General features: G+C 44.1%; 2 protein-coding genes across 3 annotated transcripts; one reads left to right on the top strand and one right to left on the bottom strand.

Annotated features, from left to right (window-relative positions):
- Window positions 1–1,265: 1,265 nt before the first annotated feature.
- LOC138196969 (porphobilinogen deaminase-like) lies at window positions 1,266–10,535 on the bottom strand. Of its 2 annotated transcripts, none has more exons than XM_069147373.1 (14): window positions 10,384–10,535; window positions 8,441–8,494; window positions 8,019–8,091; window positions 7,134–7,183; window positions 6,831–6,886; window positions 6,337–6,414; window positions 5,627–5,704; window positions 5,464–5,539; window positions 4,665–4,778; window positions 4,536–4,574; window positions 4,299–4,418; window positions 4,132–4,185; window positions 3,741–3,827; window positions 1,266–3,657 (listed from the first exon to the last, which is right to left on the bottom strand). In XM_069147373.1, exons 1-14 carry the CDS (start codon window positions 10,405–10,407, stop codon window positions 3,484–3,486), a joined length of 1,077 nt encoding a protein of 358 aa, XP_069003474.1. In that variant the 5' UTR covers window positions 10,408–10,535; the 3' UTR covers window positions 1,266–3,483. The 2 variants fall into 2 exon arrangements, with proteins under 2 accessions (XP_069003474.1, XP_069003473.1); XM_069147372.1 differs by lacking the exon at window positions 10,384–10,535 and adding an exon at window positions 8,670–8,709.
- Window positions 10,536–13,190: 2,655 nt separating this feature from the next.
- arcn1b (archain 1b) lies at window positions 13,191–25,992 on the top strand. The gene is made up of 10 exons (XM_069147371.1): window positions 13,191–13,370; window positions 15,211–15,474; window positions 18,291–18,470; window positions 18,876–19,081; window positions 19,187–19,348; window positions 20,253–20,418; window positions 21,646–21,793; window positions 22,334–22,442; window positions 22,998–23,202; window positions 24,126–25,992. Exons 1-10 carry the CDS (start codon window positions 13,368–13,370, stop codon window positions 24,213–24,215), a joined length of 1,533 nt encoding a protein of 510 aa, XP_069003472.1. The 5' UTR covers window positions 13,191–13,367; the 3' UTR covers window positions 24,216–25,992.
- The last annotated feature ends 1,679 nt before the right edge of the window (window positions 25,993–27,671 follow it).

Here is a 27,671-nt window from a genome sequence, read left to right as displayed (position 1 = left end):
AAGCAAACCTCACAGGAAACAGCCAGCAGTGTTCAGGATCTTGCCGGAGGCCTCTTGTTTCTGACATCATTTAAATCCCCATTCTTTGTGTGTCATGTGCTTTTCCATGCTTGTAGAATCCAGGATTACCAACTACCTGACATCTACAAAGACCGAGGACCATCCTCCTCCTTGTCCAAGTCCAGAGGATCATCAACCCCAACCAGAACTTGGCCCCCCTGAAAGCTTGCCAATCAGCAACGAAGAGTCCCTCATGGACGCGGACAAACAAAAACACATCAAAGACCGACCACGTGTGCCCCCTAATAAAAAAATCTTGGACCTCTATAAGAAGGCCAAAGCCTACGAAAAGAACGCATCCCACCTTAAAGGATTCTCAACCAACGCTAAACGACATTTGACTTCTCAGTTTCAACCCTCCACCGTTCCGACAACCACCACCAAAATGATCCATCCGGAAGGTTCCGGCAGCTTGCTCTTTCCCGATGACCCTACCCTCTCTTCCCAAACCGGTCATCCTGTCATGGACAAAGTGGACGAGTCCATGCCCGAGTGGAGAAAGAGACTGTACACACAGATCGCAAACCAAGGTTTCCGTTCTCGACGGGGAGCAAATTTGGCCGCTCCGGAGCCTCCGGTGATACCTTCCAGCGACACAGAGCTCGCGCCAGCAGCCATCCCCTCTCTGCAGCCCAGACAGGTCGCGAGACATCAGAGGGTGGTGCAGAAGATTGAAATGAAAGACACCAAGGAGCCGGCTTCCGCTTCCTTCGGTCGTATAATCCCAATGGCCTCATAACTCAACTTCTTCACCGCAGCTCCTTGCGACTCAGTACGGACGGCTGCAGTTTGATTGGATCAGGGGAGCCGAGGAGGAAGCGCAGCTGAAAGGGGCGTCGGCGAAGCCAAAGTAAAGCCGTCAATAAAAACAGGGATCGGTCATGTTCCGGTTGATTTGCCGAGCAACTGGCCAGTCCACCGTCGTATTATGAGGGCGTTTGTTTAAACAATAAAATGATCTGTTGTACATTATTTTTGTCTACATTTTGGTTTCCAAAATTTGTCCAATGATACTGACACCTGCTGGCTGTTCACTGACGCTACTGCGTAATAGTATAGAATAACACTGCACTCTAACCTTTTTTTTCTTATCTAAAATAACTCTTCCCTTCTCATAAAATGCAGAATACATCAAGACCATATAAAACTCTGTCTGTACTTATTTTTCACTCAAAACATTCCTTGTTTAATAAGCAACACACAGCTTATTGTGCCACAGACAACTTTATTGACATCAGTAGTTTCATTTTGACACGATTACCATGTCACAATGAAGGCACGCACCATGTTGGTATTTTATTATTAACGGACTGAAACTGTCATAACAAACCTAAACAGAGAAATGTTTGTCATTAGTTCAAACAGAAATTAAAGCTGGAAAACAAATATGGCTAACATTACCGCCCGCTGTCTCAGGAGGTTTAAATATAGAATAACATACAACAAAGATCTGTAAAATAAACAACACATCCCATCACTAACTATACCGATGCAGAATGAAGGCTTTGATCAAAGTAACAGAACAGATGTGTGTAAGGCAGATACGCAGTTTAATCACATTTACTGAGATGGCACGATGAAAGATGAACGATAGCGTTCGAGACTTTTTTCTTTTTTTTTCTCATTAGGCATACGAGGTGATATGTCGAGTACAGCATGTCGCAGGACAACATTACAGCAAACGGGACATTTTCTTTTGTTAATTTCAGAGACAAACTTCTAAAACGTTGCATTGCTGTGGAAGAACTTTACCGAGCACTGCACTCCTCCAACTTGTGACTTCTGTATCTTCTACTGATGACTACACATCACATTATTATTATTATTATTAATCTTCCAATTTACAAGAAAACTACACATTATGGCTTCTAATAATTACAATGTAGATATGAAATATAGATTTCATAATTATAAGAAAAAGTCTGATAATTATAAGCATGTAGACCATAAATATGAGATCAGTATCTCATAATAAGAGGATAGAGAAGCTGTAATTATGATGTTCAATCATAATTACAATATGATAGAAAAGTTTGAGATAGTATTCTCTATTGTGAGGATGATAATCACCATCTCCTGAAGGCAAAAACTTTAGTTTAAGTTTTCTTTCTCATAATTATGACCAACTATGTCATATAATTTATAGAAAATATGAGAAATGAAGTCTGATTTTCGCTTTGCTTGACAAATGCAATGTGCTTCCACGGAACATACAGCTGGAAACCTCTCTGGTTCAAAGAACTGGTCTGTTCAATAAGTTCATAAAGGGCCAAGCAGTCAGCTCACTTCTGGAACAGTAAATCATATTTCCTGTACGTCCTCAACTGTAACATTTACACCTTTTAAACCATTTAAATATCTTCATGAGCTCTCAGCTGATACCTGCGAGGCCTTCCGTAGCGCTATTACGCAACACGCTATGGTAACAAAGCATAAAACAGGGCAACAGTGCACATTTAAAGTCAGAGCTGAAAGCCAATGCAGAGACCGGGTGGGATCTACAGCTCCGATGTTCAACACTCAGTCATGTAAGCGACACTCGTGGAGATTCAGTGCAAAAGCGGAACAGCTCTTGGCATCACAGGTGGAGCCAAACAAAAAGCTCCCTCAAGCTTATCATGTATGTTTTATATTGCGTGTTGTCTCTGTTTAAGAGGTAGCAAGTGAACTCTCCAAATGTCCTGAACCTCAGCTGGAAATATGGCATTCAACATGTGAATGAAGCACGTCAAATGAGTGTAACAGTTCAAAAACCAAAGTTGATAATGACTCAAAATTTTACACTTCTCAAACTTTTACACCTAAATGAGTTCCACTTCACTGCCGCTCTGAACCACAATATGGAAACTTGGAAACTCATCTTTGGTAGCATCGAAAAAGGCAAAACCTGCAATAATAGATGTTGATTCAACATCCTTGGCAACAAGGGGAAAATAATTGAGAATGCAGAGTGTTATTGCCACTGTAGTTAATATACTGCTCTGCTTAAAAACACAACGGGGGTTTGACCATGAGGATATCAGTCAGTGCCGGTACTGTAAGTTCTGCCGGCAACGTCTGAAGGCCACTTTGTGTTTCTCGCTGACAATCCCAGCGAGGGGGGAGTTCTCTCCACGGATCAGGAGATGGTTCCGTGAGGTACTGCGAGTGAGAACAGGCTGGAACTAAGACCAAGAAGCGCTTGCGGACAGCAGGGACTCTCGACGAGCTGAAGACGGCGGTGCGTTTAGCAGCTTTGTACCACACCGAGCGCAACTTTGGTCCAAGCAGTGTTTGAAATCCTCACCTGGTGCAAGTCATCTATCGGTCTCTCCACTCGACATCAGAAAGAAGCAATTCAGGTTTTTATTTGAAACAAGGCTGCGCCTGTATGCTCACTCCGGAACTCTGCACCCATCCGCACCTCCCCCCGGCCGGGCAGGATTATCTGGCGTCGTTGAGCTGCCGGGCCACCGTCAGGATCTCTTTGGCTCCTTTGCTCAGCAGCAGGTTGGCCAGGTCGACCCCCAGCTGCTCAGCCCTGTCCTGGGCGTCGCCGGCGATCTTGCTGGCTGTGACTCCGACTCGCTGGAACTGCTCGTCCACCTCCTCTGAGCTCTGCCACACACGCACAGGTTATTGTTAAGAATCCTGGGAGAGGACCGACTGAGGGCAACAGTGGTGGGTGTGATCAGTGGTACCTTGTCGCCAGCAGCGACGCTAGTCTGCATGGTCTCCTTCAGGCTGTCGGCTCCATCCAGACTGTACACCGCCCCCGTCAGGTACAGCTGGAAACACATTCCACAGAAAAAGATCAACCTACCTCTAGTGGCAAGTGGTGGTATCGCAGTTTAAGGCACTTCTGCATTGGGCCTCATTTTTTCAGAGCCAGAAGCTACGTCCACTTTTATACAGTCAATGGGAGCCACAGATATTTTTTTTAGAGGCAGCCCCGAGTGGCCCTTCTGCTTAACCTTTCAAGACCCAGCAGCCACCACCATCTTTATTTACCATCTATAGTCAGAACAGAAAGCTTGATGAACGTAGCAACAGAGGAGCGGAGCTTATTCTCCATCTACCTCGTGTCCTTACCTGGGAGTCTTTGATTTGAGTGTGCACAGCCACAGGAACACTGCAGCCACCCTCCTACAAACAAGAGTTCAGTTGAATACACAGGGGCTTCACACAATGTGAAAATGAGTCACAGGATATGTGTGTGTGTGTGTGTGTGTGTGTGAGTGAGGGGGGGGGGGGGTTACCAGGTGTCTGAGAAAGGCTCTCTCAGCTATGCAGCGCAGCACGGTGTCAGGGTCATGGAGGACGGACACCATCTCCAGGATGTCTGCATCTCTGGCTCGAACCTCCACTGCCAGAGCCCCCTGACAACACACACACACACACACACAGAGAAGTTTATACACACACACATTTAGTGTCTTATTAGTAGCTATTAATTATCCCTCAATTCTGTGTATTAGTCATGTATTCCGTCCTACCTGTCCAACTGCGTACATGCAGTCTTCAGGTCCGAGGATCTACCAGTGGAAGAGAATCAGACTTGTTAGATGAGAACCGTTGTTGACCCCACAGAGACTTGAAAAGGAGGACCTGATAGGACCGTGTACCTGGCTGATCCGGTTCTCCCAGCTCATCCTCTTGAGGCCAGCAGCAGCCAGGATGATGGCGGCAAAGTCGTCCTTCTCGTCCAGCTTCTTCAGCCGCGTGTTCAGGTTCCCACGCTGAAGACTGAAGCTGAGGAAAACGCCTTCAAAACGCAAATCTGACCACTCCAAGAATCCTCACACAGATTAATAAAACATATTTCTGTTGAATTCATATGTAAAAGTGTATCCATATCGGTTTTCAAAGGCGAACACAGACTCCACAGTTTTTAATTATCCGTGTTAGCAGCGTAGCTCTACAGGGATGGAAATGTCGGGCGGTGTGGCAGTGAGTCCATCGCTGGCTGACAGGATACCATTCAATTTATGTTCCTCATCATCGGGTTGAAATTTTATTGATTCATTTTCAATTCAGTAGCATTCCCATCAGCCCCGGGTGTATGTGTTCGGTGCTATTTAGCCAATGGTAGCATGCTTGCAGGTGGTAAACACAAGCGGTAAGTTTGCGAACTGCTGTTCTGAAGCTTTGAGTCGTTGTAGCTGTTGTGATCTTGTTTTTTTTGGAGCCGCGAGTGACCATATTTGGACGAACTGAGAAAAAGACCCGACTGACACGATGCCAGTGATTATCATTGTTTGTCATTCAGTGAAGTCAAACTATCATTTTTGTATTATGAGGTCTGACTGACAACAGGAAAACTGGGTCACATCGTGACAAAAAACACATAAAAACTTCACGACACCAGCTTTTTCATAACTTCGGGAACAGGAAGTGAACACAGGAGTTGCTGCAGAAGGATACGATATCTTTGAACTCCAGGTGAGGAAACCTCTTCTTGAGCTGAGCGGCGCGGCGCAGCGAGCTGGTGCCGATCACACTGCACAAACACACAGCGGGAAGTTCACTGATCCATATTTCCGAAAAAACAAACGCAACTGGTTTATGCTCATGAGTCGGACTGTACCTGCGGTCTGGCAGAGTGTCCAGAGTTTTCCCCGCATGCTTTGGATGCAACACCACTGCATCATGGGGGTTTTCTCTCCTGAAAGCAGCAGGAAGTAGGTGGTTACAGCTGGTCAAACCACACAGATACGACACTGACGTGGAGGGGCGGCGAGTGATATTGGACTCGTTGTAAATCGGAAGTGTTCCAACAAAGGAAGAGCTGATCCTGCACACACTGCCCTCTCTGTCTCCCGCACGCCGCTTCAGTGGCAGCAGCTCCTCACAAACAATGAAGACGTCCTGATGAGGTTTTTACACGGCAGTCGACCGAGCTGCCGTCACACATCATCGTCCCTTTACTTTTCCTCCAAATAACTTCCCCCATCCAGAGATGAACACATTTCTAAAGAAGGACGATGCGGGTTTTACGCGTTTTCTAACGATAAATGCCGAGATGACGTCAGCGAGTCCGAATGTCGTCGTAGATACTTTCCTTACATATCTACATCTAAATTGCAAATATCTTGAATTCTAATCATGACAAGTTAAAATTCAGTTTTAGAAATCAAAATAACCTTCTCCACTTTTGAGCAGTTGAAATTGTTGCCAGGTGAGATAACCGAGTATTGGAGGTATTTACTTGGTCAAATTCATTTTGAACGGCATACAGGATGGAAAGGATGGATGAGTCTCTCATTTACGACACGCTAAATGTGCGAGTACACTCACTTCAGCACGGCTCCGATGGTGAATCCCGGAGGCAGGGTGGTGGGAAGGTCTTTGAGCGAGTGAACCACCAGATCGACCCTGAAGGACACAGAGGAACGAGGTCACGTACGTTTCACGGTATAATGCAGCCATTGAGTTACAGAAAGGATCCACCTGCTACATCTGAGGCTGTGCGAGAAATCAAAGGGTTTCTCACTGCATGGAATTCATGTGAACATGCAGTAGATGCTCTTATGGATTCAACATCAGACAGTTGTTTGGACGTTTCCATTAAGAAAAGCATAAAAAAACAGCAAAAATCACTGAATCGCCTAAAATCCCTCAAATCCACATTTGTCGAGTATTCACACCAAACGTTTGCCACAGTACACAAGTATCAGCTTTCTATCAGCAAGTCACGGAAAGCCTTTGGCTTAACAGAAAGGGTCCATTTGGTGAAACAATGCAGAGGAGCCAGCGTGGTGTCAGCCACAGATGACACCGGTCACACTCACTCGTTCCTCTCCAGAGCGTTCTCCAACTCTTTGGTGAACAAACTCTTCTCACCAATCTGCATTAAAAAGAAAACACAGATTATCTGTTTAATTTCTCAACATTAAAAATGAGACTTTGTGTTGCCTATAATGAGAAGAGACTGAGACGTGGCTTTCAGGTCATTTAAATATGGAGCCCCACACGTCCTTTGAGTGGATCATTTCATGCAACATATAAATATGGTCTACTTTGGTTCTGCAGACTTAGTAGATACGTCAGTTATAATGTCACATTTGATTAGTCGTAGTCGTGAAGAGCCTCACCTTCGATAATGCTGTGTCAAGGATTTTGTCTCCTATTGTTGACATGGCAACTGAAAGACAGAAGACACAAGGTTTTGGTATGAAAATAAATTAGTAGACAGAACACCAGGAACATGTTACTGAAGACAGGTTTTTCACAACTTCTTATTGTTTTGCCACTAAATGAGACAAAGCATGTGGAGGAGCTTCAAAAAGATGTGTTTTGGGGGTGTGTGTCTGTTTGATTGACAGGGCTGGGGTGCAGTCAGACTACGGCTATCAGTGGGCGGGACGAAGTATCGTTGGCTTTCCAATCAGATTGAGTCAGATCCACCCACTACCGGCTCCAAACCGCTCTGAACTGGCAAGATGGCGCCGGACAAAATCCAAACTTAAGGCTTCTTAACGGCCGTTCACAAACCAACGGGTGACGTCACTGCTGGTTGCCGCTTCAGTCCCACTTTAAATCCGACGTGTTTTCCCTCCACTGAGTATGATCAGACTTTTTCACCATGTTTTTCAAACCTGATTTTTTTTTTTTTTCCAGGTCAGATCTGAGCTACTTTGATCTGCGATTCATATCCAATCTCTCCGTGTGACTGGTGCCAGAACCATCCGATTGAAAATCACGTTTTTTTTTCTTTTACGTGTCATCATCGTTCAATGTCGGCACCTCACAGCCAGATGCAAATACACAGAGAGGGCGACACGGATCGATGGAAAGGCGAGGAGGCTTCGGATGTGTTTAACATTCATTTAACCAGAGTGCACATGTCCTTCTACATTATTGTTGTGTGGGTGGACCCGGAGAGTTTTTGGGGGCCTTTAACTAGGAAATGTTGTGGCACAGCTATAAAACGCCGACAGCATCGTTTGACAGAAATCAAGGACTTTGATGATTCTCACCTATTTCCAAGTGGATGTCAGAGTTCAGCTCTTTCAACTTGTCGGCCACGCTGTCAGTCTGGATGCGAGCCAGCTGCGAACAGAGGAACACCGGACGTTAGCTTTCATATTTGTCACCCATCCACAGAGAGAGTGATCATCAAATCAGTTGGACACACTGGAGGAGGAGCAGTTATCATTTTAAGCCGGATTGTGTTATCTGTGCAAGGAGGAAGCTCCAGACATCTCACTCTGTTGTATCTGAACCAGCGAGGAGGAGGACCAGTGCATCAGATCGTTCACATTAACTGACTCTACGAGGCTTTTGTTCACGTTTCAATTAAAGTTAAATCCCCATTTAAGACCAACAAAAAAGAGACACACTGTCTGGAATGCATAATGTATGTGAAGCTCCTGATTTTATAATAAATGTAGTACCGTACCTGGCTCTTGCGGGTCCCCATCCGGATGAGCCGTCTAACCTTGCCGTTCCCATCCTGCCGGGACAAAAAAATAAATAAAAATCAGCGACAAGAGTTTCAAACACACTTTCTGCAAAAACAGCTCTTCCAAAATAGTTTTCCTGATGTCTGTCAATCACCCCGACACACCGACAACCACGTCTGCGATACGTTCAGAACCGAACAGAAGCGTTTTCCCTGCTGGCCTCACCCTGATGTATTTGTAAGGTCCTTCCTCCATAATCCTGAGAGTCCGCACTGAGCTCCTGCACTGTAGAGGCTATTGTGTCCGCTGTGTGGCTGGAAGTGCCTGCTGTGTCTTGGTAAGGAGCCGTGCTGAGGTCATATAGCCTCTAGATACTAAACAGTGGTCTTTCTTACCAGACCCCCACCCTCCCATCACCCACCACCTCCCCCTTCTTCCCTCCTTTCGGACCTCCACCCCACGCCAGATATCTCTGGTACCAAAAGATAAGTGTGCCAATTCATAGAGTCCGTTATAAAGAGCAGGGATGGGCAGCTAAGGAGGGTCCTGGTTGTGAGGTGTGGTCAAACAGCAGACTGTGTGTGGAGACCGTACTCCTCTCACTCTCTTTATTCTATGAATGGACAGTAGCTAACATCACAGCTGTAAAATACCCGAGAGGACAGAACAATACCAAATAAAAATGGTGTTACATTACTTCATTGCTTTTGACTGCTTATTTTACCTGAGACACACGGGGTGGAAATAAATTCTTCATTGTGAAAATGTAACAAAGAAAAAAACTGTTTCCCATAATAAAAAGCTTCTTACTGAAATACAATGTTTAATCTAAAATCTCATTGGACACTTTAATTTCATTGGATTAAATGAAAACATCAGTGAAGTAAACAATAAAATGAAATAACATGTTTATAATTTGCTGAAATAGAAAGATTCTACCTAAATGATAACAATAATTTGATGAGTTTCAATAGGTTATTCAAATTTTTCATTTCTAACTTCATACCTAGATTGTAACACTATCTAGATTATTTATAACATATGCACTTACTGTGTAGACAGACAGTACAGGTTTGTATTCTTTTTTTGACCGTAGAAAAACGTTAATGCGGTCAAAATAGCATTTGAATGTTCAGCAGTCTGTTTTCTTACGTCTGTCTGGAAACTTCGTTCAAAAATATATGAATTTTATGTTTCCCTGCGAAGCACCAGGTTACCACACTTAAAGAAAAGATTCTGAATATTGTAAAAGAGGTTTAGTGGGCGGCAAACATTCATTCGGCTTCAGTAACGAGGAGCAAACAGCCCTGGTAAGCTTTTAATCTGAAAAATGTGTTTCTAAATCAAACATTTCTACCACACTTACTGTAATATTGGGGGCGGGATTAAAGCAATGCTACTCAGTTCAGAAACTAGGACTTGAAGGCGATAAAACTCGCCTGTAACCAATCGTTTCTTTCCAGTTTCGTAGCCGAAAGCTGAGTTTACTTCACTTCTTAGAAGCTCGTACTCGTGATGAGTTTGTCGGTTTCATTGAACAACATTACGACTTGTAAAGTTTAGCAATGGAACAGGACGCAGTTCTGACTTGGTGCCGGGTTCACTATTTCTGCGTTATTAATGATAGCTGTAATGATTTATAAAGGTAAAGTTGTTAAATATTCAGGGCATGTACAAAGCCAGTCGAAACGATCTGAACTCAAACTGAATCACGGAGCCTTTTTATGCACGTTTTCTAGCTCCTATCTGATAAACGTAACCTCCAGCCCCCTCCCCCTCCTTCCTCCTATCCAATGGGAGAGCCGGATTCGCAGAGTGACAAAGAAATCAGCCAATCACAGCGCTGCACATGACCGCGTGTACGGAATTTCCGTTTGGGCGTGCTGCATGCTCACGTCGCTGAAAAACCACCGGTTCGACTCGAATTAAAAAAACCTACCGCTGAACTTGCTTCCTCCGACATGTTGGTGATCCGGTTCGCTCTTCCGATGGTGCACGAGTCAACAGCGCGTTTCTCCGGACGCGGAATCCATTAAAAATCCCTAAATCCTCGGTACAGACCAGAGCGCTTCTCTCGTCCTGCTCCTTATATGAATGAATCCGCCAGCTCTGACGTCATTGGGCCGGCCAGAGGTCATTTCCGTGTTCCGTCGACCAGCTTCCTCTTGCGGGCAGTGTCGTACACGAGGAGCACGGTGTGTGTATACACACGATGTGGGGCGTCACATTTGTTTGTACCTGACATCTTTGATCCACGTGAAGAGAAAGCGCAACGATTAATGTATGACTTCTGTAAAGGGATTTACTTTAAAGCTCCTCTCGTGTTATTTTTGTGACATGATGATGTGGCCCTCCGAAAAACTCCCTGTAGATCAACTTTGGACTTGTTTATCAAGTGCCACACCTGTCTCCTTCATCCGTCAGAAAAACATGCCACAGTCAAAGTCTTCGCGAAACGAGCGTGAGTGAATAAATAAGGGGAAACAACCGACAAATATTTTGAATTGATATAAATAAAGACACTCCCCCCCCCCCTGTTAAATACAGTAAAGTGTGTGTATCATTTCCCCCCTCACGTTGTCTATATTGTGACACCTGGTGGCCACAATGAGTTACTGCAACACACAACTCCAGTATAATGGTGGATGACCTTTAGTTAAGAACAGCAACATATGCAACTAGTAAAGTGAAAATTTGACTGCTGTAATTGTCACCATTAAAAAGTGCCATGCTGTGGGGCCTGACGGGCAAAAATGAGCTTCTGGGTTCCTGATGTTTAAACATCCTCAACACCAAGGGCCTAAACTCTTGGTATGGTGCAGCCAGATCAAATTCAACCATCATTTATTTTCGTAGTTACGGTTGTGCCTTTTGCTACTGTGACAAATCAAAAAAATTTCTGTGTAAAAGACCCATTAACTCCAATTTCATTTTATATTTTGTAATCCATCATTTTTCACACGCTGAAATTGTTTTCACTGGTTTTCCTCCACTCATGCAAAAAAGTCTGTGTTTGTAAACCAAATGTTCAATTGAAACATACATTTTTTTTATGAAAGTTATTGTCTTTTAAAAAATTTTGGATCCAGTGAGTTTACTCTGTTTTATGTAAATTATTTTATTTATCATGTAGTCCATAGGGGAGAGTAATTGAATACTTGTTTTAAATTATATTTTAAATTGCAATGATTGAAATGCAGATGTAGACTACTGCAGAAAATGCGTGACTGCATCTTGTATCATAGGGTAGAAAATGTATTCACATCCTTTCCTTCAGTAAAAGTACAAATACAGTAATATAAAAGTGTCCGCATGAAAAATCCTACTTAGGTAAAAGTATGGAAGTATCAGAGGCAACATGTAGTTCAAGTGTAAAAGTAAGTCTTGGTTTGGTCCCTTTGACAGACATATTATTATATATGACATAATTACATTATTAATACTGAAGCATCAGTGTGTAAGCAGCATGCTACTGTTAGCAGCTGCCAGTGGAGCCAGTCTGAACTACTATAAGTTAAATATCCAGGGACAGCAGATAAATATTAGAGGTCTTCAGATGATTACTGGCAGAAGAAAGAAGAATAATCTCCCTCTGAAATGTAGCAGAAGTATAAAGAAGCATCAAAAGGAAATACTCAAGTAAAGTACAAGTACCTAAAAATTGTACTTAAGTAGAGACTTGAGTAAATTAATTCATTTTCACTTCTGGATGTATTACTTGCTACGGACACACATCACAGCTGGATAACATCATTAGTATATTGAGTAATACAAAACACGTTATATGAGGCTAATTTACTGGAAGATATTTTCATATTTTAGTGTCTTCTCAGATTGCCTGATTGTGATAAACTTTATTTTGATAATGAGCATTAAAGTTTCAGTAATTGGTTATAATGTCTATCTTATAATAGTTATAATAAAAAATATATATATATTTTTTTTTACTTTATTTACAACATACAAAAAAACCTGTACAGAACAATAACAGTCTCGTGTCTTTACATGTCAGCCGAGTATCAGCTGCCTTACAGTCACACTTCCTAAAATGCAATACCAAAGTAAAAAAACAAACAAACAGTACAACAAATCATATTCAGACCGAAGTGCAACTAACGTTGTGGGTTTGCTTAACTTTTCTTCTACATTTGCTTTGGAGTAAGAGAATTTAGCAAAATCGACATTTATGTATATAATATTTGGTTATGATCATTATGTTGTTAACAAGAAATTATATTTGTTTGTCCTTCAAAGTTAATGCTCGTCACATACATTCAAAGGAGAAGAAATCTATATTCACGGATTTGGATTTGAACCAATCATGCAGGGATCTTCATCATTTTTGGATTTGGTTTCACAAAGTGTAAAAGAGGCGTTCGGTTGTTTCTTCATGCTGCATACATTTAAATATTGTTTTAATTAATTACTTTAAGGGATGAATTTCATTAAAAGTTTTGAAATGTAATTCTTTAAATTTAAGAGGGATTGGGCATTTTATGGGTTTTGTCCTTCCAGCCCGTTCAGGTCTGTGTACCTGTGGAGTTGTTGTTGTTTATAGTTTTTTTTTTAGAAATGCGTTATTAAATGTTCCGTGTAGGAAGAATCAATGGTGTCAGTCAGACGGAGAGAGGTCCGGGGAAGTGCTGCCGGTAGGTAACGTGTTTATGCAACAGGGCCAACACGTCATCGGTCCCCGCGGCGCGCCGATCCGGTGCTCTCTTCCGGTGCTCTCTTCCGGTGCTCGGTGCTCTCTTCCGGTGGAGACGTGGCTCTCTGCTGCCATATTGACGCTGACCAGCTAACAATCACACAACTTGGAAGTCAGCTGTATATTCGCTCCTCGCTCCTCCTGAAGTGAATAGAAAACCCCCAAAGCGAGATAACACGACAAACTGAAGACCGTCGTCCCGCAGAGAGACCAAAATGGTGAGTGACAGTCGGGAGAGCGCGGATTGTTTTAGCGCTTTATTATCGGGCCTCGTGATTATCACAACATTAGCTCGCTCGGCCGGGCAGCTCCGGCTCGGAGCAGCGAGCTCGCGTCTCCTCTCCGGCTCGGAGGAACCAGGAGGAGCTGACCGCGTTGTTCGGTCGGTTCGGTGTCAAAAAAAAAAACGAGCAACTTAATTGTCGTTTCGTGCCAGAGAGTCTGATCTGGGTGGAGGAGCGCTCCGTCCGGACTGGGCAGACATCGCTGACGTTAACCAGCTCTGCAAAGCTAGCGCTAGCCGTCGGTAGCTAATGCTAATGCTGCTGTCAGCCAACAAACATCCAGCAAACCGTGAACATGTTGGATGAACAAACCGTGAACATGTTGGATGAACAAACCGTGAACATGTTGGATGAACAAACCGTGAACATGTTGGATGAACACTGTGGTTTGAACACGGCGTCGTTCACAGCTGCTTCTGCCTGTTTACGTCAAACCCAGCTGGTTGTCTCGTGTCTGGTTTGTTAACGTGGAGCAGATCCACTTCCTTCATTCATTCAACACAGTCAAATGATGTCTTTATTTGCTCATACTGCTCATTTCCAGCCTAACTCACGTCTGTAAGTTACTGATCTGCCACCGGACACGTTTATTCCCGGTGTATGCCGCCGTCTCTCCCGGGCTGAGGTCGTCTCACCAAACACCGGCCAAATTATTGCGGATTTAAACTTGGTTTTGCTTCTTGACAAACACAAGTTCACACCGTGAACAAAAACACGAGCTCATCCGAATCGCCTCTCACGTTTGACAAATTCGGCACAACATCATCATCATCATCATCATCTCTGCTGTCGCAATGATTTCCATTTCTTTCTCCGTTTGGCAGCCAGCTGCTCCTCCTGTCTTCTTGCACCAAGAGTCAACAGGCTGCTTTGAGCCTTGTGAGACAGTAATATAAAGCGACACGCTTGCTGGACAAGCGAGGCTGTGTCAAGATTTACTCAAGGCCTTCAATTCAGTGTCACACAAGTTTAAGACCACGTTGAATAATCTGATGTTAAACTTGTTCAAATCTGCACTCCCGGAGACGATTGACGACAAATGGTCTCACAAAGAGTTGTGAATCTGTCTGTGTAATTTACGGCACTATTGAAGCACACGCCTAACAATATTTGAATAAAACACATTCAGAAGAAGAGGAGTTATTTATTGGCACCAAACATTGGAACATACTAATTGCAGTGTTGACCGCCACCTTTTTTTTTTCTTTTTTTTTCTGTAAATCCAATTAATCACCTCCAAGTTATTGATCTATTCTTTTCTTTTGGTTTAAAACTAAAATGTACTCGCAGCAGTGCTGCGGTGTTTGACTTTGCCACTAAATCCATGAATTTAATCTCAATAGATTCTCATCAAAATGCTGTTGAAATGTCAGGGATTAAGCACTTTAAAATAAACACCTGGTGGCGCTCATTTCCATGCGCCAGGAAGGGGAGAAAACAAAAGCCATGAAAAGAGCATGAAACATCAACCGGGGGACGGCGATGTGGAAATAGTGAGATCTGAAAATTCTGATAATTTCATCCAGCTGTTTTTGTACGAACTAAACTATTTGCGATCAGTTCAAATATTTGCAATCATGTGATTTTTGTTTTTAAATAATCGACAGACCTAGTGAAAGAAGTAAGTGACAGCCCAATGTGCTGCTGAAATTCTTTTAAACAAACCACTTTCAGCAATACGTGCACACTCAGGGAATCTAGGAGCGCATTAGACGTCGTGCCGGTGAAGGTCTGCCGGCTCTCTTAACGTTCCCGTTTTCCTCGTCGCCCTCAGGTGCTGTTGGCAGCGGCGGTGTGCACCAAGGCCGGCAAGGCCATCGTCTCGCGGCAGTTCGTGGAAATGACCCGAACGCGAATCGAGGGTCTCCTGGCCGCGTTCCCTAAACTGATGAACACGGGCAAGCAGCACACCTTCGTGGAAACAGACAGCGTTCGCTACGTGTACCAGCCGCTGGAGAAGCTCTACATGGTCCTCATCACCACCAAGAACAGCAACATCCTGGAGGACCTGGAGACACTCAGACTCTTCTCCCGCGTGGTAAGGAAACCTGGGCAGCCTCAGTTAAAGACGCCACGCAACATCTGTTTAAATAGACGGCGTCGGTCTTCAGCGAGACGGAGAGTCAACATCGTCACGTTGGCCCGCCTCGCGTTGAGCAATCTGTAGGTCGATGACATTCTTTAGACACACGAGTTGCCAGATTTGTGACGTCTCCGTTTTGGATTAATCAAGCGTACCCTGAAGAAATCGCCACATGTTAGTGCCACATCCACGGTGCTTAAAACTATTTATAGTAATTATTCTTCCCACCGATCTTTAATTCCTGATGTAGCTTATAACATGACACTCGTGCTGTCTTTGTAATTCTTGCCAGTTAAAACAGGGAAAAGATGTTCTACTCCTAATCTCTCTGTTACATTAAATGATGGGTGGGACATTGTGACGAAACAGAAGCATAACTTGTGTGGGAACAAAAAAATTCATTTAGGAATGTTAACGAAACGTTTCATCTCTGGGTTCATTAAAAACGTAAATTAGTCGGCAGACTGAACGTGTTTCAGTCGTGTAGCGGTGATACGTTCTGCGCTGCTTTCCTCAGTTGTATTTTCTGCTTGGTGTCATTAATTTAAGAACCCTTCTTGATTTTGTTTTTTTTTTCATTTGAGTTTATTTGCTTTTTGTTGATGACACAAGTAGGCAGAAAATAAATTGATGTATAGTTTGTATTTGACTAAAACTCACTTTACCTTTTAATAAACACATTGTGGGGGGAATACAGGCGGTGAAATGGGATGAAGGTGGACCTTTATCTGGTGACTCACTTTTCTTTTCTGAAAGGGAAAGAAAGATCACAATAGAGATTGTTTATTTTGCTGTCTCGCAATCAACAGCAGCGCTTTTAGTGAGAAATGGTTCTCTGGAATCTCGACGGCAACGTAAGCTGTCACGGTTTCCCTAAAGACGCCCGCCTGTGGAAGCTTTGGCCATCAAATACAACTTGACTCATGGCAGCGTCAGTCAGGAACAATTCAAAATAAGACTGAAGTAAGACGGTCTTATTGCCATCATAGCTATATCACATTGTATTGTTTACAATGAAATCTGCACAATTTGCAATATGATTTTAAAAACCATATTCATATCACGATAATGTTTCAACTTGTTGATGCAATGACGTCGTCACCGTTGTGCCTCGTGACGGCATGCCGCATGTTACATGCTGAACTTGAACAGAGCAGCACCAGCGTGGCCGATAGCGGCTTCCTGATGGAGGAGTTGGTTCCAAAACCATCCAAAAGACACGAACCACCGTCATTTGTACTGAACACTTCAAGGCAAACTGTCACGTTTATTTAATATGTATTTTCTTGAAGTTGTAACGTGATCACACAGAATTACCCCTGAAATATTGTTGTATTATTTGAGGGCAGTATCACCCGCTACAAATAAGCACGTGGATGTAGTTTGGTTGTGCAAAGTCCAACATCAGACAAATGGATAACCCAATTTTCAATATCAGTTTTGAAGAGCTCCGTCAATGTGTTTTTCTTGACAGTGTTGTAATGTGTAAAAGGATAATGGACCTCTTAGTGGTTCTCTCTTGCTGTAGCACATGTCACACTAGTTTTGGGTGAAAAGTATGAAATCTTTCCTGAAATTTATGTTGAAAAAAGAATTGACAGTAACAGTGAAAAAGTTCATATTGGAATTTTTGGCCATATTAACTGAACCTTATTACATTAAATAGCCTTATGGTATGCAGTGAATGTGATGACTTGTTAAAGGATCATTATTACATGTATTTTTATTGCAGAAAGCCAACAGCTTTTCATGAATAAGTGAATGGTGCATTCACACCTCCAAAATAATCTGGAAACCAGCGAGCACAGAGCTGCACCAGGGTCAATAGTCCACTCTTCTATGATATGCAAATCTGAAAACTGACACCGTTTTATTGATGTAAATGTTTCTGCAACTAACAGAACGACGTCAAAATAAGTTAATGTCAAGCTGAAGCCTCACATCTCAGCTGTGCATTTATGTACTGAAAATATTCCTTATGCTTAACATATATGTGAAAACCCCAAAAACAGAATTGATTCAAGTGAAATATAATTTTACATATTGAAAAGAAATAAAAGATCAGAATGAGACGTGATTTGAAGTCCACGAGCGGAAACTTTAGGATGCAGTTTGAAACAATGTTTCCAGTCAATATTGTTGCTTCATCTTGTGAAGAGTACATTTGAATGTTTTCTTTACCTTAATATTTCCAGTATAGTTTATCAAATACAATTCACAGCTCGATATGTGTGAGAGTAAATGTTAGTTGCATGTGTATTTTAAAATCTGCCTTCAGTTAAGAGAAAAAATGTTTGTTTTAATTTATTATTACAGTTGTGGTATCGTATTGGCTCTGGTTCATCATGTTGCCCAAGTGCTCCATAACTACTGCTTGTTTGAGCAGGTAGATGATCCAGAGGATTACTGGTCCTCCTGAATGTGGACTGAGATATGTAGTCATGATATTGCCGGAATCGTCTCACAATGTTAGTGTCCGTCCCGTGCTTCACATCCTTCGGCCCGCGCTGCACCCTTTCGCCAAGTTTCCTGATAACCAGACTGGTAGGTTTTTTTGTTGTTGTTTTTTTTTCAGTTATCCAGCTGAGAAACAAGGAAACAAACAAGCCACACTGAAAACATAACCTTCTCAGCGGAGGTAATAAACCTCGTTCATAAAGCCGAGCAAATCAACGCGTCGATTCCTCACGTTTCTCAGCCACCGCGGGCAGCAGTCATGTTTGCTCCGGTCCTGGTCGTCTGATATTAACTCGTCCTTCCTACCGTTCCAGATCCCCGAATACTGCCGCGTGCTGGAGGAGAGCGAAATATCCGAGCACTGCTTCGACCTGATCTTCGCCTTCGATGAGATCGTGGCGCTCGGCTACAGAGAGAACGTCAACCTGGCTCAGATCCGCACCTTCACAGAGATGGACTCCCACGAGGAGAAAGTGTTCCGTGCCGTCAGAGAGGTGAGATCTGCTCCGGCTTCACCGGGTCAAACCAAAGCGTAGCGCTCGCCGGGCGGAAACGGTTTCATCGCGGCAGAAAACAAAATAAGGAAATAGTGGAAAAGAAACCGAAAGTGTGTGTTGGAGAACATTTGGAAAAATAAAAAGCGATGTTATGTAAAGTCCCACTGGGCAGATCGTACAGACACCAGAGGAAGAAAAGGACGTAACCGTGAAATACAGGAGGAAGACAGAAGTACAGTAAAGCGAGAACGTTAAGCAACAGATTTATTCCGTGTTTGGAGGATGTGTTCAGTTACAGGGTGCACGAAGTGTATTAAACCGCGCGGGTGGAGACACGACCGCACCGCAGACGCTTAAAGTCCACGTGCCGCTTTTGTTAAACTCTGCGCCGTGAATCCACAGACTCAGGAAAGAGAGGCCAAGGCAGAGATGAGGAGGAAGGCCAAGGAGCTCCAGCAGGCCCGGAGGGACGCCGAGCGCTCCGGGAAGAAGGTGCCGGCCTTCGGCGGTTTCGGCAGCGCCGGCATGACCAGCGTGTCCTCGGGGTCCATCATCACAGACACCATCGTTGAGCCCGAGAAACCCAAGATCACACCAGCTGCAGTCAGGTACATCTCCCGAGGAACACACCACGCATTGCACTCTGTACTTTTTTTTTGGATAAACTGGTGAAGCATCGTGTGTTGTTGTTGTTGTTTTCTTTCTTCATGCAGACCAACTGGACCCAGTAAGGCTCTGAAACTGGGCGCTAAAGGGAAAGAGGTGGACAACTTTGTCGACAAGCTGAAGTCCGAGGGTGAAACCATCATGCCCAGCACCGGGAAGAGAGGCTCCGACGTATCCAAAGCTCTGCCGCCACCGGTCAACGTGGAGAGGTACACGCTCATCGTGCTCGCTATTCGTGCCGATTCATCCGACGTCAACCGTTTGATCAGCAGCCGGTGCTCGTTTCCACCGAAGGTCGTGTGATACGTGCGACGGTACCTGGATTTGTGTGAACCTTTTATATAGTAAGAGGTCCGAGGCGACGCCGCAGGGTTCAGGCTGCTGACACTGTGGCTCATTCAGGCTTTGAGTAAAATATATGTTGAAGATGAATTTTTTCAGATATTTTCAGTCTTTACATGCAGCCTCTTGTAAGAGTTTGAAACGGGGCAGAAAGAAATGCTTTTAAGCTCAAATTAAACAAAGCTTTGTTTTTATAATGTTATTACTGCAACAGCTGTTCCATACACATTTATTTTCAACATCTTTTCTAATGTGGAAGCTCAACTTAGGGTCAGTCATCACCCCCTTCCCCCTGATTGGACAGTCTGACTCTGCTTTGTGATTGGCTTGTTTCTGTCCAATCACGTGTAAGTGTAAAGACGGACTCAAAATTCATACTCGTGTGGGCTGATCTTCACTTCCTTAGACGTGTACACACATTTTACACACTTGTGTTTCGCTTGGGAAGTATTTGTGAACGTCACTTTCCACGTTCTGAATCTTATTGCCGCTCATCTGAGCCCAAACAACAGGAGCTGCTTTTAATTCCACTCGAGCCAAGCTGATCACGGCGCAGCGAGAAATGAAGTGAACGGAATCGCGACGATGTTCATGTTTTCTCTTTGATTAGAACGACGTCGCGGTTTGATGGAAAACGAGTCGTGTCCGAAATTGAGAGTTGCAGCTGTCTGTAAAACCTCCCGGCGGCCTCGCCTCAACTCGCCGTGGACACTTTCGCGCGTCGATTCCCGTTCTGAAGTGTGTGCGTGCGCGTATGTGCTTCCTCTCCAGCGTCCATCTGCGCGTGGAGGAGAAGATCTCGCTGACCTGCGGCCGCGACGGCGGCCTCCAGAACATGGAGCTGCTCGGCATGGTGACGCTGCGAGTCACCGACGACAAAAACGGCCGCATCCGCCTCGTCATCATCAACAACGACAACAAAGGCTTGCAGCTGCAGGTGAGTGCAAGCGCACACGCGAGCCACCGCGGCCTTCCTCCTTCCGGGCCGCTCCTCGTTAGGTTCAGCGGACCTGTCGTCTGCTGTTGCCATGGCAACCCCGGCGGTGCGGATCCCACGTGTCCACGTCTCCGGGAGAAAGAATAAACATCGTAAGCGAGGTGTCCGTTCTAATCGAGAGGCGGCAGTCTCCTCCGTGTTTGTCTTCGTGGTGAGACGGACTCGTGTTTAAACAGGAGTGCAGAGAAGAAGGTTCTCAGAGCGGTGAACTGGTGCCGACCACTACGAGTTTCATTCTGCTCTACTTAGTGACGTTAAAGGAGCCGTTTGTAGCATTTAGCGGCATCTAGCGGTGAGGCTGCAGAGTACGAGCCAGATGAACAACCCCTCGCCTCACCGTCCCCTTCCGGACATGTCGGAGAATCTACGGTGGCTGTGAAACTCCAGAAAGGTCCTCTCTCCAGCCAGAGTTGGGTTTGTCCCTTCTGGGCTACTGTACAAACTTTTTATTCTGTTGAAACAAAATAAAACTCATCCTGTAACTCCCTGTTGGACTTCAGAGCAAGAGCACTTAGAGTAGTTTGTGTTGAGGTCCAGCAGAGGGCGCTCTCCGCTGCACCTGCCCCACCAACCTCTCACTAAACTAAACTAATCAACAGAAATGGAGGATTTCACTGGAGAGCAAAGCCAAACACGTCCAATCATCCCGACACTGAAGCTCCTCAGAAGCTCTGTAAAAGTATCCGTAAAGAGTTTTACCGACAAACCTGACGACTCTCCTCCTCGCTTGATACACAAATCAGGTCGTAGAGGCACTAAGAACACGTCTTTCAGCACTGTGGCCTTAAACGCATGAAGAAAAAAAGCAAACGCCTCGGAAGATGGCGAGATTTCTTTTCAAAGGATGTTCCGCCCAGTTATGACGCCGCACAGGACGATAGATTCCCTGAAAAACACGAGAGCTGAACACGCCGCACGGATGAACTTCCTACATGTCTGAACTTCCTACATGTCTGAACTTCCTATATGTCTGAACTTCCTACATGTCTGAACTTCCTACATGTCTGAACTTCCTATATGTCTGAACTTCCTATATGTCTGAACTTCCTACATGTCTGAACTTCCTATATGTCTGAACAGGCCGGTCCAACAACCCCATCAACAAAACGTTTTCACGAGCTATTAATAATGTTATTAACGTGTGTCTTCCCGTCCTTTTCGTCTCAGACACATCCCAACGTGGACAAGAAGTTGTTCACAGCCGAGTCGGTGATCGGCCTGAAGAACACCGAGAAGTCTTTCCCCCTCAACAACGACGTGGGCGTCCTGAAGTGGAGACTACAGACCACGGACGAGTCCCTCATACCGCTAACCAGTACGTCCTCATGCATGCAGCTCCTACGTGCTTTGATGTGATGCCGAGTTTTACTGAAGGACTGTGTTCATTATCGATTAGTCAGTGATCATTTTCTCAATCAGTTCATTCATTTTTAATTTTTTTTTTTAATTTTGGGGCTGTTAAATGTCCAAATAAAAGAAAGTGAACGTGTTTTTTTTTTTTCTTTTTTCTTTTTTTTTTGCGTCCCACCTTTCGGTTTTGAGTTTTCCGTCTATATCAAGAAGCAGGAACCAGCAAAGTTCGACTTTGTTGCTTAAAAATTATGATTGTTTGATCGACAAAAGAATTGTTAATGAATGTTCTGTAAATCAACGAGGAGATGAATTGATGCGATTGCTCTGCTGGGTCTCACCGGACGAGGGGAGACTTGAGGTCAGAGATTGACGTGGACAACTTTAGCTTTATTCTACCGTTCGATTATTGTCCCGGGCTGTCGTCGGCAGGAGGCGTTGAAACCTCGGTAACGGAGCGTTGGAGTCCCACAGGACGCTTTCTCACCTGGATTCTGTTTCACAGTAAACTGCTGGCCTTCAGAGAGCGGCACCGGCTGCGACGTCAACATCGAGTACGAGCTGCAGGAGGAGAGCCTGGAGCTCAACGACGTGGTCATCAGCATCCCCGTACCGTGAGTATACCTCTGCTCCTGCACCTCGTTTACACTTCAAACACCGGTTAGGTTGTCGTCCCCCTCAACATATCGGTCTGAACACTGTCGTAGGAAACCGCGATCACATAAATTCACAATAAGCGCAAAGTGTGTTGGAAGCGTGTCCTCATCTTATCGACGCGGAGCAGCGAAAGGCGAGGCGGGTTCGTTTGAAGAGCACATTTTAACAACGAGGCACTTCAAAGTGTAAAAGCATCAAAACACAAGGCCAAAGGAAATTTTGAAAACAATTAAGAACATTGATTGAATCATTAAGAACAGTCATTAAAACATTAAACAAGCAAAAAAAAAAATAGAATACAAGTTGCAGTTTAAGAAATAAAACACAGGAGTGAAATGCAGGAAATTGATCAACATCCTTGAATCTGGTTCAGTGAAAGGCAGCAAACAGAAAAGTCTTCCATCTCGATTTGAAGCAGCTTTCTGGGAGTTTGTTCCAGATATGTGGAGCAGAAAGGTGTGTTTGCTAATGGTGTCAGTCCTCCTCCTCCTCCTCCTCCTCCTCCTCCTCAGGTCCGGTGTGGGAGCTCCTGTGATCGGGGACCTGGACGGAGAGTACAAACACGACAGCAGGCGGAACCTGCTGGAGTGGTGCCTACCTGTCATCGACGCCAACAACAAGACGGGCAGCCTGGAGTTCAGCATCGCCGGACAGCCCAACGACTTCTTCCCTATCAATGTGTCCTTTGTGTCCAAGCGCAACTACTGCGACATCCAGGTGGGTCGCCGACGGCGACGGGAGCGTCTGTGGGTTTCGGCGGGGGGGGGGGGCGCAAAGTCGAGACCGCGTGTTTTCCGTCTAGCAGAAGATCCGAAATTTGCGAAGCGGTCGCTGTAGCGCGGAGAAGGTTCTCGCCCATCGGCCCGCCGGCTGCACCTTTTCATCCCGTCGGCTCGCTGCAGCCGTTTACACTCCGACTATCTCTGTTCTGTTTCCAAAACACCCAAGATGATCTCCGTCCTGTTCTATTGGACGTCTACGGTCACGTCAGCTTTAAGATGTGAAACGAGGCTGTTTGTGTTGCAGATCAACTTTATTGCTGCGATAAACGCGCGTCATTTCCTGTCGGTCCTGCGCCATGAAAGCATCTCGTTTGTGTGGCAGATTTTTAATGTGTCGCAGCAGGAACTTTTGACACGGCGGATATCTGAAGGCTTGTAACTAAATTTGTAACCTTTTTAAAAAGCGTTGCCTTCCAGCAGATGGAAGTAAATCACGCAACGTGAAAGTACTCTGAATGTTCCAGTCGTGCTGGTATTTATGACGAGCGTGTGGAAGTACGATCCGAACTCACCGGACTACGATTTTAAAAAGGTTTCTGTCTGCAGAAGTTTTCCGTTAAAGCCTCCTGCTTGCTTCAGTCTAAAGGACGAGAAGATTTTCTTCTACGAACACTGAATGTCCGTCAGTGTAGTTCCATTCAAACGGGAGTCCTCCCCGGTGAACAACTTTGTTTATGTAGCACTTAAATCGAGACGGTAAAAAGCAACAGGAAGAGACATTTTCTCTCTCCAGAGGACTTCAAAGGGCTGATTTCAAGACCATACAGAGTGCAGCTCCTGCTCAGCAATCTGTCACATGATAAACAAGATATGTGCTGTTAATTAAACCCTTGTTTTTGGTTTTTTTGTCCTTCCCAGGTTACCAAAGCGACTCACGTGGACGGCGACGGCTCCGTTAGATTCTCTTCAGAAACCTCCTTCGTTGTTGACAAATACGAAATCCTGTAAACATATTTCGAAGAAAAAAAAACCAACAAAATCAAACAAAAAAAAAATCACCAACAACAACAAAAAAAAGTCCAAATCTATGCTACAGAGAAAGTTTGCAGATTTCTTGCCTGCCCACCCGGTATATCATTCTGGAGATCAACAGGACTACGTCAGCACCTCTGGCGAAGCCTCTTCCTGTGGTGGAGCAGAGCAGCGGTGGTGTATTTATATGTTTGTATGAGAGAGGATCATCTATATATAGAGTTAATTGAACCGGGAAAAAAACCAACACACACACACACACACACACACACACACACACACACACACACACACACGCGCCCACAAACGCAAAGAAAACTACACTGATGCTGTTGTGTTCGCTGAGCAGAACTGTAAAGAGGACTTCAGACTGAGTAGAGGATGACCGGGGGGGGGGGGGGGGGGGTGCAGGAGGGCCGGCGGCGCTCTCTCAGCGTCCGTCTCGGGTGAAACCCTGCCGGGGAGGTAAGAGAGGAGGAGCAGCAGGGACCTGACGCCACTGTATCCGTCTCCAACAGAGAGCGCTGGTAATTTAGTATCCTTCCCCCCCCCCCCGCCCTCCCTCCCTCCCTCTCACCTTCCCTCCCACCCTCAGAGTCCTGCGTCCTCCACGACCCGTCATCACTCGCATTGCAAATGGTCCGTCGATTGTCGAATGGGGTTCTTGTTTTTTTTTTTTTTTCAGATTTGTCTCGCACGTAATAACTGCAGAATTGTCGCCGTCTCAATCATTATAACGCCTGTCACCTTTAATCGTTAAACTCTTGTGATTTGCTCTATTGATATCTCACTTCAAATGATTATTATAATTTTTTTTTTTTTTTAATTTTGTTTCTTTCTTGGGAACGCTTTGATTTTTTTTTTTTTTTTTTTTTTGTGCCAGTTTCTGTTGTCGGCGGCTCTTTGCTGAAGGACAACATAATGTGGCTCCGTGCTCAGTATATTGTGTGTACTGTCTGCAGTTATCATCAGCAAAATTGTCCTTTTTATTTTGAACTTGTTGTTTTTTACTGTTTGCTGTATAATTTGTCATTGTTTACCACTAATCTGGATGTTGAACTTTGACAGTGAAGAGCAGGACTGTAAGGAGTTCTCAGCTGCAGGGCAAAGTTACCTGCCAGTAAATACATTTGACTTGTTGCATCTGAATCTTTTTTTTTTTTTTTTTTTTTTTTGGGTAACACCATTACAACCACTCCTTTTGCTTTGTCAAAAACAAAAGAGATGCCATGTTTCAGTGATCACCCCTCAGATATCAGAGTTAAAAAATAAAAAAATAGTTTGAAGGAGGCCCAGACTCGACATCTAAGCCCCCCTAATCAAACAAACCCACCGCAGGTATCAGATCTGAGATGGGAGTGTTTGTGTGTGTTGGCATCCACTCAGTCACACATCCAGAGCAGGGATCAGAGAACTGATGTTCCACCCACTGCCCTCACATCCAAGGGAAGCAGCCCTCGCAGTAAACTCTGCCTTTCATCCACCCGGTCATCCTTTACTTACATTCATCACAGCGCATCAACATTACTCAAAATATAACATTTGTCTTTCATGTTTGTTTTTTTTTTTTGTTTTTTTCATTTGTACTCCCCAAATTTCAATTTAGCAGTGGTTGTGTGGATGTTGGATTGAAAATGACAAAGATTGAGCATTTTTGACTAAATTGCTGAAAGGGGAATCTTAACATTCCAGTGTACAATTAGAAAAAAAAAAAGAATCTTTAATGGAATAAAGTGTATTATTGAAAATGTAAGTCTGACTTGGGGTGTTTGTGTTAATTGGCTTGTCTTAATTAAGCAACAGGAATCGTATCCTGTCGGTAATCGTAAATAATGCGAGAAGCCGTGACGGTGTGGCGGTTAGAGTTTTCCTCTGGCTGTGGGCAAGGAAAGAATGTGGCTCCATGTTGGTGTAGATTTATTTAGTCTGGTCAGCACCGTTGGTGTCAGGAAGGACATGTGCCTTCTCAAAACACATTTTCTGATATCTACATTACCTCGGTATCAATTGAAATTTGACTCGTTTCATTTTGTTGTGTCTGGTGTGATGACTAACCACGGTCACCTTTAAGCCCCCAGGAATGAGTCAGCCTTTCCGGTCACACAAGACCTCATTCATTAACATCATCCGTGAGGGTCACAGGAGCCAGACTAAACACGGAGCCGTGGACCGCGGGTTCAGTTTCTACATGCGTGACTCATGTCTGTTCTTTCCTGTGCCGGTGGTTTTCCCCAACCTTTTCAGATTTCAAACTCCTTTTTGAAGCGGAGCAACGTCTGCTTGCATCCTTTTTATCACATGCAGTATGTCGAGGAGCTGTGAGCGCTTTATCCCAGTGTTTTAGTTTAAATTTAAATCATTTCAACGTAAGTGAATTTTGAACAAAATTCAAACTAAAATACTAAGAGTGCCAACATCCTGATGTTTACCGTGTTTGTCCTGTTCATCTTTTTCATGCTAGCATTTGCTAAATAAGCACATTTTGATTTCATATTGATGCCAGATGAAAACAAGGATCATCAAAACCAATAGGATTCATACTCGGGTCCGTAAATATCTTTACCAAAAATTCATGGAAGGGTTTCCGGTAGCATGTGAACACCGGTCCTTTTTCATTTCTGAAGTCGCAACGGTCACATTTTTTTACTTCTCATGATAATATTTTGACAGGGTTAGGGTTAAAAAAAAAAAATCCTGAACCGTCTTGTATTCACCTTTTTAAAATCAGGCCTCTCAAGCCATCAAATTGAATGTAAAGCAGTGGTCTGAAATATTTGTTTAACTCTACATTACCACATCTCTACATTACTGTGAGCATTTCTGTACATAAGTAGATTAGTTTGGATTTGAAAACATTTCATGTTGTTTGCTCCAAGCCTCCATCCTGGGCCCAATTCTTGTCCTCTGGTACACGTCGCCATTTAAATTCTATTGACCACAGATATGGCATCTATTTCCATCGCTATGATGACACAGCTCTATATCTCTATGCAGATGACATATAGCTCTATATCTCTATGCAGATGACATACAGCTCTATATCTCTATGCAGATGACATACAGCTCTATATCTCTATGCAGATGACATACAGCTCTATATCTCTATGCAGATGACATATAGCTCTATATCTCTATGCAGATGACATACAGCTCTATATCTCTATGCAGATGACACAGCTCTATATCTCTATGCAGATGACATATAGCTCTATATCTCTATGCAGATGACATACAGCTCTATATCTCTATGCAGATGACATATAGCTCTATATCTCTATGCAGATGACATACAGCTCTATATCTCTATGCAGATGACATACAGCTCTATATCTCTATGCAGATGACATATAGCTCTATATCTCTATGCAGATGACATACAGCTCTATATCTCTATGCAGATGACACAGCTCTATATCTCTATGCAGATGACAT

This window comes from Embiotoca jacksoni, unplaced genomic scaffold, assembly GCF_022577435.1.
Source record: "Embiotoca jacksoni isolate LCO1_2020_lvr unplaced genomic scaffold, fEmbJac1.0.p SCAF_14, whole genome shotgun sequence".
Classification (NCBI taxonomy): Eukaryota; Metazoa; Chordata; class Actinopteri; family Embiotocidae; genus Embiotoca; species Embiotoca jacksoni.
The sequence above is the reverse complement of the archived record's forward strand: the minus strand, read 5'-3'. Positions and strand labels throughout refer to the sequence as shown.

Coding starts and splice junctions, on each gene's coding strand:
- LOC138196969 (XM_069147372.1), bottom strand. CDS start 8,699: ATGGAGGAAGGACCTTACAAATACATCAGG. Junction 8,495..8,669: donor GACCTTACAAATACATCAGG/GTGAGGCCAGCA, acceptor TTGTCCCGGCAG/GATGGGAACGGCAAGGTTAG. Junction 5,705..6,336: donor ACCATCGGAGCCGTGCTGAA/GTGAGTGTACTC, acceptor TGCTGCTTTCAG/GAGAGAAAACCCCCATGATG.
- arcn1b (XM_069147371.1), top strand. Junction 21,794..22,333: donor GTCCCTCATACCGCTAACCA/GTACGTCCTCAT, acceptor TCTGTTTCACAG/TAAACTGCTGGCCTTCAGAG. Junction 22,443..22,997: donor GTCATCAGCATCCCCGTACC/GTGAGTATACCT, acceptor CCTCCTCCTCAG/GTCCGGTGTGGGAGCTCCTG.